The sequence below is a fragment of the Podarcis gaigeae genome, assembly GCF_964106915.1.
Source record: "Podarcis gaigeae genome assembly, chromosome: 3".
Taxonomy (NCBI): domain Eukaryota; kingdom Metazoa; phylum Chordata; class Lepidosauria; order Squamata; family Lacertidae; genus Podarcis; species Podarcis gaigeae.
Window position 1 is genome coordinate 104,378,911 of NC_139680.1, and position 14,367 is coordinate 104,393,277.

The window sequence follows — 14,367 nt, forward strand, 5'->3', positions numbered from 1 at the left end:
TTACCTTTACCTTTTACTTCTGCTGCTGGAGGCAATTGATGGTATTCAACTAACTTTCACTCAGACACATTGAAATGAATGAATCTGACTAAGTTACGTCCATTGATTTCAGTGGGTCTGTCCTGGGTAAAAGTTAGTTGGAATGTCGCCCCTAATGCCTCTGAATGTCAGCTGCTGGGAATTCACATGTGGGCTTCCCATAGGTATCTGGTTAGACTTATTTCGAGGTTACAGTTTAAATACAGTTACGGTATCTTCTGGTAACCGCCAAGGTCTAGCAGTGGAGAGAGAGCAGGAGCAGTCTGCCTCTGCTTGCCTTGCCAGAGTGGTGCATGCTCTAGTTCAGTGTTTCCCAACCTTGTGCCTCCAGATGTTTTTGGCCTACAACTCCCATCATCCCTGACCACTGGTCTTGCTAGCTAGGGATGATGGGAGTTGTAGGCCAAAAACATCTGGAGGCACAAGGTTGGGAAACACTGCCTAGTTATCTCTTGCTTGGACTACTGCAATGCGCTCTACGTGGGGCTACCTTTGAAGGTGACCCAGAAACTACAACTACTCTAGAACACGGCAGCTAGAGTGGTGAATGGGAGCAGCCGCTGAGACCACATAACACCGGTCTTGAAAGACCTACACTGGCTCCCAATACGTTTCCGAGCACAATTCAAAGTGTTGGTGCTGACCTTTAAAGCCCTAAATGGCCTCCGTCCAGTATATCTGAAGGAGCGACTCCACCCCCATCGTTTTACCCGGACACTGAGGTCCAGTGCCGAGGGCCTCCTGGTGGTTCCCTCACTGCGAGAAGCCAAGTTACAGGGAACCAGGCAGAGGGCCTTCTTGGTAGTGGCACCCGCCCTGTGGAACCCTCTCACCAGATGTCAAAGAGAACAACAATTACCAGACTTTTAGAAGACATCTGAAGGCAGCCCTGTTTAGGGAAGCTTTTAATGTTTGATGTATTACAGTATTTTAATATTTTTTTGGAAGCTGCCCAGAGTGGCTGGGGAAGCCCAGCCAGATGGGCGGGGTATAAATAATAAATTATTATTATTATAGGAGACAGGGCCGGCCCACCCATGAGGCCAGGTGAGACAGCTGCCTTGGGCGGCAGGAGCCACAAGGACAGCAGATCCAGCCTCCAAGGATCGCATCCCCTCTTGTGGCAGCTGCAGCGTGCTCCTTGGAAGGCAGATCTGCCTCCTCTGCAGCCCCCCGCAGTTGTACCAGCACTATCGTGGCTGGCCTGGAGTGTCACCAGTCTCAGAACGCCTGTGCTCCAACAAGATGGGTTATGGGGAGAGGTGGCAAGGTGGTGCATAGGGCCAGTGCGCTTGTGCATGGCAGGGGTGGGGGCTGCAGGGGAAATGCCATTGTTCAGAAAAGCAGCACTTTCCGTTTTGCCTTAGGCTGCAAAAACTCCTGGGCCGGCCTTCGAGGGAGTGTTTTAGGGGGATACTTATAAAAAAATGTGAGAAGTTGCTGGACTCCAACTCCCATCATCCCTGGCCATAGGCTATGCTGGCAGGGCTGATGGGAGTTGGAGTCTAGCAGCATTTTGAGGGCCACAATGCTAGTAGTAGTAAAGGGTAAAGGGACCCCTGACCATTACGTCCAGTCGTGGCCGACTCGGGGGTTGCGGCGTTCATCTTGCTTTATTGGCCAAGGGAGCCGGCGTACAGCTTCTGGGTCATGTGGCCAGCATGACTAAGCCGCTTCTGGTGAACCAGAGCAGTGCATGGAAATGCAGTTTACCTTCCCACCGGAGCGGTACCGATTTATCTACTTGCACTTTGAACGTGCTTTCGAACTGCTAGGTTGGCAGGAGCAGGGACCAAGCAACGGGAGCTCACCCCATCGTGGGGATTCGAACTGCCAACCTTCTGATCGGCAAGTCCTAGGTTCTGTGGTTTAACCCACAGTGCTAGTAATTTGTTTATACCCTGCTCATCTGGCTGTGTTTCCCCAGTCACTCTGGGTGGCTTCCAACAAAATAGGTTCTTCATCCCTTTCCTAAATGCTTACTGTAATTCCCTGTGGATGCATAATTCTTTCACATATTTAACCAGGGAAATGCTTCAAAGGAGATGCGGGTTTATGGATAAATACAGAAGAGGAGGGTAAGGATCCTGCCTTAGCCTCTCTGTTACATTAAGAATATGCCCCTTGCTGACCGAGGGACTTCAAAAAATTCTTGAAAGACAAGCTGTTTACCTCCTTGTTTATAAATCCCTGTGCTCCCACACATTTTAATCCTGCTTTTTCAAGAGAAAGAGACGAACGCACAAGTAAAATTAGGTTTTATATTTTTAATTCGCTTATATTTTTAATTTGCTCGGGAGAGGTTTGAATACGAATGTCAGTAACCATGCACTGCTTACAGTCACATATTTCATCAGACACAAAGATCCACACGCTACAATATTCTGAAGATGAAAGATCCGTATGATGTAACTTCAGACACTGTGTATATGACATGGTTTCAGAATCTTTTTAAATTTTTAAACAGACAATGCTCAGAGAATGAGACATGCATTGACCATTCATACACATTCAGTATTGAGGACTCTCAAATTCCGTGCAAAATGCAAGGCTCCCCACATGAATGAAACTGGTTTTGGGGTCAGGAACATCATTAATGAGTTTGTAATAACTTGCATGCCAACCACCTAAATTGTAGTAGGAGCACATTTTAGAGTTTTTAGCACAGAAGGGGTTTTATATAGGATATTTTGCCTATGAGCTAAAACACGAATCCACTTGGGAAATAAAATCCTGATGGGAAGAAGGTGGATATGTCTCCTTTCCCTGTTTCTCATCAGATCCTGTATATAAAGGACTGCTGTTTGATAAAAGGGTTGCCACCCATTTTGTAAAAGAGGCCCTGCCGTTCCTTCAACAGTTTCACAACGGGCAGAAATTCAATAGGAGCAGCCTAGAGTAGGGTAAAGCTACACCGGTTGAATTTCTGCTTAGCTACTGAAGGCACAGAGTCACTGTCAGGAGTGGAAGTGGCCAAGTCACTGGTTAAAAAGCCGTCTTTCTCAGACAGCTTTTCCAGTTTCCTGCTGTGGCCATTTTACCCCTTTTCGTTTTCCAAAAAGGGCTTTTGAGATTTAGCCATAGCCTAAAATACCTTGTGATAGAGGGCAAATGTCAGTCATCAGTGGAAACCATCTGAGAAGGAAACCCCCGAGTAACAGTTCGATCCTATGAAAGTTTTATTTCAGTAGCGAGTTTCACTGTATTCAATGGGGCTTGCTCCCCAAGTAAACATGTTTAGGAGGATAGCCTAAATGTTTTTATTTTCTTACCTATTGTTTCTGGCAATTGTTTCTAAAAGTGCTTGCATTTAAAAAGAGCATCTACTTTTAAGCATCTTCTAAGTCTTAAATTACTGTTTGCCGCAGAAATTGAGTTTTCTAACTCCTCAACAGTAAATTACACATTCTGCATGGGATGGACCACTTGAGCAAATCCTTTTAAAAACTCAACAGAGTAGGCCTCATCCAGAAATTAAAGCAAAAGAGGGCAATCCTATATGTGTCTACTCAGAAGTAAGTCCCACTGAGTTGAATAAGGCTTATCCCCTGGTAAGTGGATACAGGATTGCAGACTGAGCTGCAATCCTGTATCCAATGCAAAATTAAGACAAATTGCTCCAGGAAAGATTACACTAAATACTGTATTGAATTGACAGAGTACAGCACTGACTAACTTTAAAATGAAAAAATGTCAATGTATTCGCCTTGGTTTTTTTCACGGAACGGTTGGGCTTTTTATTTATGTATTTAAAATTGGGGAGAGGGGCACAATGTACCCATTTTTCATTTTTGCGAAAGTGATGCTTCAGATTGTTCGTCCATTCACTCAAGTCACAATCACGTCCTGTATTTAAGTCTGTCTTGTCACTATCTACTGTACGTTTCAGTCATTTTATGGAACAAATGTACATGATATTTGCACTAAGAACGTGGGTATATACACCTTAGTACTTGAATTTCCATTTTCTTATTGCTTTGAAGGTTTGGCTGAGCAGAAAACCGTTTCCGAAATCCTACAGGAAAAAAGATCTGCAAGTCATTGGATTTTGACTACACAACAAGGTTTCTAGGATGCATGATTCCACCACAATACAAAGGACACACAAATCAGTTACAGCGTAGAAAAGATATCCCCGAATATCAAAAGAGGCCATACACATAATTGTCTTACATTGGAACACAGCCCTTTTTTTAAAGAGAGATCTTTTTTTTAAGAAAAGCAAAAAAACTTATGTGCTATATTTGTGTTCCTAAACAAGGCTTTCCCACAGAACATTACAAAGCCAAAAAGGAATTTTCATAGCAATGGGCAGAAATTCTAAGTCCACAAGTAGACACTTTTAAGTGCTGTCCTGTTATTCTGCATTTGTTAAACTCGTAAGAGTCATGCTGTGCATCACATTTTGTTTGCTGCGTTTTGTCATACAAAGTCTCCCTGCAAAGGTAGTTTCAGGAAACTCTCCAAAAGCTGGTAAAGTGCCCACCATCCAAATCTCTTATTATCTAGTTTTTACTTTCTAAAATTAGAGAACTATATCCCATGGTCATGTAAATGCATTTATAACTATAGGTCACCTACTCAAGTCATATCAGCAATGAATTATGAATGTACTGGATGTTCAAAAATTTGTTTGAATACCCAAATTTGCATTACCGTATACATTCTTCTACTTGCAAAAAAGGGACTAAATGCAAATAATCCAAGGAAATTTTAACTGTTCCATCAACAGTTCACATCTTTTCTCCTCAGCTATCAAATTACGTATAGCAATGATTTTTTATTGTGGGGGAGGATCCAGTTAGTTAATGGAACAACAAACGCAGTGTTAGCAATTAGATGGTGGGGACAAATGACGATGAATGGAGGAAAAATACAAAAAGAATGTTTAAATGAAGACATCAACAATAAAGTCTAAATAGACAGAAAAATAAAGCAGAAGTCATGGGCTTAGAGCCTAAGATAAATTAAGGAAGACTGTGAAATGACCCCTCTACAACTATCTTGAAATGTTCAGGAGAATCTCTGAAACAACCTGGGCTCCTGGAGAAAGGGAGAATTGTTTGAATTTGGGTCGACCTCAACCTAAGTTTGGGCAATTCCCTGTCCCCCATCAGCCCCCTTTCCCAATTCCACAAGGCCTTTCAGAAGGCTGCAGGAGAGAGGAAACAACAATGTATACTTTCCTTCCATGTACTTCTTAGCTTATCATGCCATGATCCTAAAACCATTCAATATTTATACACCCTTCACTATTAAAACCTGAGTGGCTGAGTGTCTAATCTGAGATCTGAAAAATTCCCAGTGCCTTACAGCAGTGGTTTCTTGAGCAATGTTTTGGGCAATACTAGGTTTGTTGAGGTCCTCCTTCCTCCATGAGGTGATCAGTCATGGCGGACAAACTTCTGCAAAAAGAAGTCTAGATGCCACTCTTCACTATATAAAGATTCTCCCGCAATATTTGCCACAGGAGAGCACTGGATGAGTGTCAAGGTGTGCTCTCTGCTCTTGCAAACTCAGAATGTGTGGGCTTAGCATCCTACATGAACTGACTCTGCAACCCAAAAGGAATCCTCTGCAGCAAACAGAGAGCCCATAGCAGCTTCTGTAAAGGAGAAGCTCCATAGCTCAGTGCTAGAATACATGCCCGAGACTGTGGAAAGGCACTGTCAACCAGAATACACAATACCAGGTGAGACAAATGTTCTCAGGGCTCAGTCTGCCCTCGAGCTCAGAGGAAGACAAGAGTGAAGAGGAAGCGCCTTCAGGGAAGTTATGACCCACTTCCAGATCTTCTAGGCCAGAAGATCTTGCTTTGATAGACTAATCAGGCTCTGAAGACACAGCCCAACACAATTCACAGTGTCCTCTCCTTCCATAAGCAAAATCAGAAAATAACCCTTCAAGTGGAGGCAATGTGCAGTCAATCGGAGGACCAGACCGCCCAGCCTTTGTGAGGCCTTCACATCTTTCCGAGCCAACAGCTCTCCTCTAGCCAATACTTTCTGAAGTGGGTTATGGCATGTTCTGCCTTGGTGGATGTGAACCTGTTTTGACCCTGTTCTGCCAGTAAATGCCGCTTCCATATTAGGGAAGCAGAAGACACTTTCCACCATCTTTGCCTGGGGAGCCATTTTCCATTCAGAGGGGAGGCCATATTACCATAGGAACAATGGCCTCACACTGATAGGGAGCAATGGTCTAAAATGGCATGCAATCCAATCCAAAATACAGCAAGAGTTGTCAACCAAATAGCAGGCAGTGGGGGACTGTCTCGGTCTGGCCTCTTGTAGTAAGCCGATTTGCAAAGGCAGCATGTTTACAATGCAGCAGTAAGCGTCATCAAGATGCTGTTAAACCCCAAGAACAAGGGCTAGTTAGAAGTTGACCCCACCTACGCCAGAGCAATTGCATTTAGTTCCAAAGGGGATACACTACATTAACCTAAGTATGTCGGAAGCACCTTTTCGCCACTGAAGAACTTACAAATTTGTCACCCGAACATTTTAATGACTTGCCAGGCAACTTAATCTGGTTTGATAAAATGTCGAAGGCATGCTTCTGTAGCCAAGTCTGCAAGGGCAACAAGAGTCATAGATGCAGAGCAGTTAATGTTTGTTTTAAGTGTGCAATCACAGCCAAACCCCAAAGCTGAGCAATCTCAAGCACAAGTCTGAGTACAAGACCTAATAGTTTATAGCTCACCACGCTTTGCTCAGACATTTTTGCAAAGCTTTCTTGAATACTGAAGCTGAAGCTTTGATCCTAAGCTCTCAAACGTGAAGCAAGTTCCATTGAAACTAGCAGAATTTATTTCTAAGTAAATATGTATAGGACCAGGTAGTAAGTTTGCAATCAGTATCTCATGTCATATTATGCATTCTGAGGATACCACAAGTGTAGCAGATGATACACGAGATCTAATTTAGCCTATCTCTTGGGTTCCTAAGAGACCATAGCGACTACCTTAAAAACAAAGTTCTAGCATCTTTTTTCCCCTATTGCACTCAGCCTTATTTACATGTAAGTATGTTTATGGTTGAACCCAGAACTTCCAAATGCCAGCTTCTTTATATAATAAACTGAATCTTAAAATAATTTATTTTATGGGATGGTCTTGTGGATGCAATGTTGTTGCTAGTTCTAAACTATACAGAACTGTTTCAGAGAAATAATAGCAGAGAGCAATTATTTCGCAGTTGCGAACGGTCTTGCTCCCTCCATCCCACCTAGTTCACAGTAGACTTAATTTGCAGTAAGGTCCAAATTGGGCAAAAACTGCTTTATCACAAACCACAGAATGCCTCCTAACCATGGTTTGTTTCAATACTGGTTGAGACTCAAACCAGTGACCACAGTTTGCTCACTGGGCAATCATGGAGAATTATAGCTACTGCAAACCAAAATGGTGGCATGGAATATGAGGGAACGGAGGAAGCATAAGAACTTCCAAGTCGGTTCACAACCACCAAACTGTGGTTTGGCTATGACGTCTGAACCAAGCCACAACATCTGTCAAACAGGAAAGGGATCAGTGGCCTGTATTTTGGAACTTCAGAAGCATTAGAATAAGATGAAGAGATATGCAAAAGGATGGTTTTTTTTAATGCAACAGAAGAAGATGGCAATGTTCCTTTCCAGTGATCCCCCCTCTTTAAGAAATATGAATAAAACGAACCAAAAGAGTCAAAGGGGGAAAACAGTTAAAAGACAAAAGGTGGTGAAAAGGGTTCTGCAGCCAATGACACACAGAGCTTTGGAGTCTAAATGATGTGAACGTTTTGGGGGGGAAAGGTCCTAATACTAGGACACACGTGCTATGGTTTCAGTGCCATTTTTGCTATTTTTAAAAAAGCAATACCAGATCCTGAGGAATAGCGGATGGAAGCTACATTAAGGATGGCTTGCAAAACCTCTGGCCAGCCAAGCTAAATGCTGCCCATTATCAACTATGCACGGCAGCCTCTCGGAGGCATACAGCCCAACGCTTTGCATGTTCACGCAGAAATCAGTCTCAATGAGCTTTACAGGTAAGTGAACAGAAGACTGCAGTCTTAATAAACCTTTCATTTCAAAGCTGCCTGCCTGAGTCTGCAAACAGAGAGAGATTGTCAAGGGTCTGCCAAGCCACAGGAACAAGGTTGGTTGCCTTGACTTGTTTAAGTCACGAGTTGTGCCGGCCTGTATTAGAGCAGGGATGACGGAACCTTCAGGTGATATTGGACTCCAACTCCCATCCGCGCCAATCAGAATGGCCAACAGCTAAGGATGATGGGAATTGTAGTCCAGCGCCATCTGGATGGCCAAACAATGGCCACTCCTGCATTACTGGGGTGGGAGTCAAAGGGAGATAGCAGTCCTTCAGGTTAGTTTTCTGCACGTTGTAATGTTCAATAAAAAACAACAACCCACAGGTTTTTTTAAAACTCAACACACACACATATATGTAACAGTTTTTAAAGGAACAGTTTATACCCCACAGCTTTTAAAAAAAGAAAAGCTACAGAACAAAGTAAGAATAAAATAAATTACTTATTGGGAACAAAGCTAAGGCACTAGAACTGCAGCAGGTGAAGGAAGGAAACAAAACAGAACAAAACAATACCCACATAACAGTACGTCAAGTTGACAAAACCTCCAAGCCATGGAATCCCTGGAAGAATGCTTTGCTAAAATAATTTATTACATTGGAGGGGTGCGAAAAACAAAACGTCCCTGTTTTTGCTCACGTTAAAGCAGAACTGTTGCGCTGCTCTCCTACAGAATTTCCTTCCATTGCAAGAATCCTTTCAAAAGCAAAGGTGTTCCAAAAAAACACACACACACACACAGCGTTGATGAGACAGCTTTGGTTCATTTTGGACTTTTCTTGGAAACTTGGCTTCCCTTCTAAATTTCCGAGACATCGTTCTGTATCCTTTCTGCCTGGTGAGCAAGTGAAATGATCGATCCAGGCTTCCTCTTTCCCCCCCAAAATCCGTAGGCTGCAGTTCTCCCATGTGTTTTGGGTGGACAGTTTTTTTTTAAAAAAATGTGATCATCATCACAACTTAATAAATATTGGTTCCTGGCTCTGCTTCTGTGGAGTGTCACAAAGAGGAAAGACACTAGAGATGGCTACATCCACTATACCTTGGCATAGCTCTGCGTAAAGTTTCCTAAAAAATAAAAAATGAGAAGAGACAAGTTTGAATTAGAAAAGTTGATTGAGCATAGTGTATGCACACATACCTAGGAGTACGCTCCCCTGAACAAAATGGGACATACTCCTGAGTAGGCATGCACAGAATAGCACCATAAAGCAGTGACATTCTTTAGAACATCTGATTTCATATCATTTCCTCTCTCGGCAAAGGACTACTGAAGCCCCTTTTATCTAGACCCACCCCCTTTTTAAAAAACCACTCTAAAATTGAAATTTATTATAGTGCAATGTTCTGTCATCAGTGTGGCTAACAAAAGCAGACACAGGGGGCGGGGGATTAGAAAGAATATTGTGTAGTAGAATGGCAGATGAAGATGATGGACTTTTTGGCCAACCTGACTGGAAGAATCCGCGACCAGAAAGAAGAGGAGACACAAGAGGACTGGAAGAATTTTAAAGAATATTTGGCTGAATATTGTAACATAAGATAAAGAGAAATTTCTTGGAAGTAATAATTAGGCTTAGGGGTAGAATAAGAATATGTTGTTAATAAATATTAAGGATTAGAATATTAATAAAGGAGAAGAAATTAGTAAATGAAAGAAGTTAATATTATTAGAAATATGAATTTGGAGAACTGCTAAACAGGTGATATAATGAAATTCAGTTAGAGGGGATGCAAGGAAGTCAGTTATCAATGTAATGAAATTAGGATTTGGAAGTAAAAATTCTTTTTTATGTGTTTTTCTTTGTTTTTGTGTATTGTAATGTTTTTCTTGTTTCTTTTTTATGTCACAAATGTGAAAACCAATAATTTTTTTGGGGGGGGGGGGGAAAGAAAGAATATTGTGGGTTTGAGGGGCCAGTTTGCATTGTATCGTTGAAATGTCATGTCATGACTAATAATATTTATTTATAACTCGTCTCAACCTAAACCATGGCTCAAAATAAATCCTCAGCCTTACGGCCGGAAGACAAACAGTCTTTCTCCTTTGATATTACGGAGCTGGGAGAAACAGGAATCTGAATCCTAGCTAAGATCCCTCACAAATACAGGCTGCTGCTACCCTAATAAGGATATTAAACATACAGCTGGCCAAGGGTCTAGGAATGCAGGAAGACACCTGCTTTTTTTAACTGCTAGCCCAGTCATTTGTCATTTTTCACGCATGCACTAATAGTATCTGGCGTTGCTAGCAAAGAAACAGTACAAAGAAACAGTGGCGTAAAGCTTTCCATGCACCAGCTGATATCTTCGGCAATTTAATTTCCAAATATTAAGATTTAGGGCTGCTGGGGTTCATTGCCTGTCTGGCCTCCGCCTTCCCTTCCCTATTATAGCAGAGCCGGACAGGCATGAAGGAGGGGCGCTTATGGTTCCTGGAATCCACACGTGTATGTGGAGTGTGGATGGCACTGTTGAGAGAGGCTTGGAAGTGGCTCTCTTTCGGCAGATCCCGTCTATCTCACCTGCCTCCCCTGGGCAGCAATGCACCCTTGCGCACGTGTGCAAAATCTAACCAAGTTTCAATGTGCTTGGAGCGATCGCCATTGTGCTAACAACTCTGCCATGACTTGTAAGGTAATAAAAGCATTCTGGGAAATGATATATAATGAATTGAAAAAAAATGTTTAAATTAACTTTTATTTAAAAAGAAACAAAAAACCAGAGGGTTTTCTTTTTGGAATTGTAGGTTCCAAGGGAGCATAAAAGACTTTTTATATATGCGATGACAGCAGTACGGATGCTACTAGCCCAGAGATGGAAAGAAGAGAAGTCCCTACCAGACAAGAATGGCAAATTAAAATGTTGGACTATGCCAAAACGGCAAAATTGACCGGAAAACTCAGGAACCAAGACAACCAAAACTTTAACAAAGAATGGGGGAAATTTTATATGGAACTTGCCAAACTGACCGGGAGACTCCGAGACCAGAGAGAAGAGACTGTGGAAGAAGACTGGAAGAAATTTAAGGAATATTTGAAAAAATATGTTAATATTTAAATCTTTGAATAGTTTTGGAAGTGGATATAGGATGTAGGGTTAGAAGTAGAAGATAGTGTATTTTAAAATAGTATTATTTGTAAGTGATAAAATGTGAAGTGATTTTAAATGTGATAAAAAAAAAGATGGTTAGAAACTATGATATATGTAAACTGCTAAAGATGAAGTAAAATGAAAATCAGATAGGGGGGACCTGGGGAAGCCCACTTAACAATGTTTAGAAAAATAAGGATATGACAAGAATTTGTTTGTAATGTTTGTTTGTTTTTGTTTGTGTTCTTTATTTGTGTTATAAAATGGGGGAAAAAATGGAAAAAAAGAATGGGGGAAATGAATAATTTATCTTGGAGACCACTGTAATCAGATGAAAACACTAGCAGGATTGCAATAACACTTGTAATGTAGCAAGTACTATGGAGATAATGGAGTTATATAAAACATGGACCATATGCAGCAGGAAAGGTTTGGAGGAGAAGGTGGGAAGTCCAGAGATTCGGAGGAATCTTTTAACTGTTGATGTGCATGGTTGTACTGTTATAAGTTTATATTTGTAAAACTAAATAAAAATTATTTCCCCCCCAAAAAGTAAGTATAAAAACCCAAACTAACAACTCTGCCCCGAGAATGTAAGACTCTCTCTTCCAAACCTCTCTCTCCAGCACCTACATCAGCTTTACAGGGGGAGGGAAAAATGCTCGTGTGTCCACGATCGCCATCTCCCCACAAAAAAAGCAAAACAGCAAGGGTCTGGAATTTACAGGGTATTCCATAGTGCGACACAGCTCATCCACATGCGAGAAAAGCATGCCAGCATGCGACAAGAACTTACTGGGCACACGCAGGGGCACCATTCACTTCGATCAGCCAGACCTTCAAGTCTTCATCCACCATGAAATCGAAGCCAAAGAGCTGGAAACTCTGGTAATGAAGGTGTTTGGTGCTGATAGCGGGTTCTATACACATAAGGCAGCTTCTGCGGGGGAAAAGGACAGAGCACGCCTGATATCAGCCCAAAGCATCATCAACATCATCATCATCATCATCATCATTATTATTATTATATAAATTTATTTATTTGGTTTTTCAGATTAAAGTTTTACAGTCACATATTCAACATGGAAACAAGATTCCAAAGAATCTCCTGGACTTCCCTCCTCCCCTTTGTGGGTCCTATTGTTAATCATTTCCTCCTGCATCTTTTATAATAATCCAAATCTTTTACCTCTCCATTGTGTCCAAAATTCACCATTAAACGACAAGTGTTATTCCGATGCTACTAACAATTTTAACTGTTTACAATGGTTTTTCAGATAAATTATAAATTTCCCCCATTCCTTATTAAAAAATTTGGTCTTTCTGATTTATGATTCTTCCAGTCATTTTAGCCATTTCAGCGTAATCCATCAACTTGATCTGCTATTCTTCTCTGGTAGGGACTTTATCTTCTTTCCATCTCTGGGCCAATAACATCTGCACAGCCGTGGTCACATACATAAATAGTATTTTCTGCTCCCCTGGAATTTCGGCACCCCAGCCCAAAGCATTATGTTAGGTTGTTATCCATGTAATAGTTATGTTAAGCTGAGGTAGGAAGCAACTGCCTCTCTGACTGGGTGCCAGAAGGAAGTACTGTATTAAGGGGACACTTAGAATACATCTAAGTTAGTCATATCCCTTAGTTTCAATGGGCTTATTCCGCCATTGGGTATTAACGACTAGGACAGCAAATAAAAGCATTGATTTTATTTTATTCTGGCCTGGATGGCAGAATCCACTCACTCTTCACAGTGGTCTGTCATTAAAAGTCTAATTCACTACACTAGGGTCGAGGAACCTATTATTATTATTATTATTATTATTATTATTATTATTATTATTAAAAAACATATCACACACAACAATTACAGAACAGCACAATCGAAAATAAAACAACAACAACAGTCCAAACACACTGACAAATCTTTGTCAAACTGTATATGCTAAAACCATCCCAATTTTAACAAACACCAAATAATGCATAGTAACATCCGCTGCTGGGACTGTCAGCCATAAAAGCCATGAAAGAGATATATTGTACCAACAGCAATTATGGTCTACAGGAGTTTATATAAAAGGAGGGGGAAATAATATTAATTAAAATATGTGCTTTGTAAATGCCAAACTGTGCTGTAGACCATAGGTGCGTTTATTATTTCATTATTATTTATATATTATTTTATATTATTATTATTATTTATATATATATAATTTCTATACCGCCCTTCACCCAAGAACCGTTTTTGGGTAGATTCCTTTGCAGGGTCAGCCTCACGGGCTGAGTTTGACTCAATCAGATGATGTCCTTGGGCCATCACAAAATTGGCAGGCAGGTTGTCCCATTGGTCTGATCTAGCAAACCCTTCTTAAGTTCTTCTGTTCTTCTAGGGACTAACGGTGACATTAAAGCACAGTCGTACCTTGGAAGTTGAATGGAATCTGTTCCAGAAGTCCGTTCGACTTCCGGAAAGTTCAAAAACCAAATTGCTGCTTCTGATTGGCTACAGCCTGCAGCCAATCAGAAGCCGCGTAAGCCCCGTCAGACGTTCAAGTTCCAAAAGAATGTTCACAAACCGGAACAATCACTTCTGGGTTTGTGGCATTCAGGAGCCAAAACGTCTGAGTTCCAGGGTGTTTGGGATCCAAGGTATGACTGTACAACAAATTAACACAATACCCTAATTCTAAAAGCATCCATGAAAAAAAACCCCAATCAATCATAAATTAATTCATAATGATAACCTTTGTCTTGGAAGAATCCTCAGGGAACAGTGGTTAACAAATGTAAAACACATTACCTTATTATATTTTTGACTTGCAATAAGATTGTGTTTTCCAGAGTAATGTTCAAAGCGCTCATCAGATACTGATTAAACTCCTCAAAAAACATCTCATTCCCTTCTTCATATCTCCCATAGTTCTTTGAATATTCCTTCTGTATGCAGTGATTGGTCAAATGGCAGGTTTTGTCTAGGAAATTAGCACTATTGTAAGGTTCGGAAGAGGTCCGTAGAACGCCTTCTCTGTAGAGGTAGATATTATACTGGTGATCCACTAGCACCCAGCTTCTAGAAGTTGGAAAAAATATAGAGGCGGTGTTTTTAAAACCATTAAGAAAATTTTCATTTCAGAAGAATCAGAT

At 41.2% G+C, this 14,367-nt stretch overlaps 1 protein-coding gene across 3 annotated transcripts in view; it reads right to left on the minus strand.

The window, feature by feature from the left end:
- Window positions 1-2,291: 2,291 nt before the first annotated feature.
- TTL (tubulin tyrosine ligase) overlaps window positions 2,292-14,367 on the minus strand; it is a 34,221-nt gene continuing 22,145 nt past the window's right edge. The window contains exons 5-8 of one of the 3 annotated variants that reach the window (XR_014562770.1): window positions 14,024-14,293; window positions 12,019-12,162; window positions 3,818-9,197; window positions 2,292-3,133 (exon numbers count right to left, since the gene is read on the minus strand). Coding sequence is in view for 1 of the 3 variants with exons in the window: in XM_083733681.1 (XP_083589807.1) it covers window positions 9,083-9,197; window positions 12,019-12,162; window positions 14,024-14,293 (529 nt within the window). In the remaining 2 variants the exon portion in view is untranslated. Of the gene's footprint in view, window positions 9,198-12,018; window positions 12,163-14,023; window positions 14,294-14,367 lie in introns of all 3 variants that reach the window. The other 2 variants (XR_014562771.1, XM_083733681.1) reach the window with 2 other exon arrangements.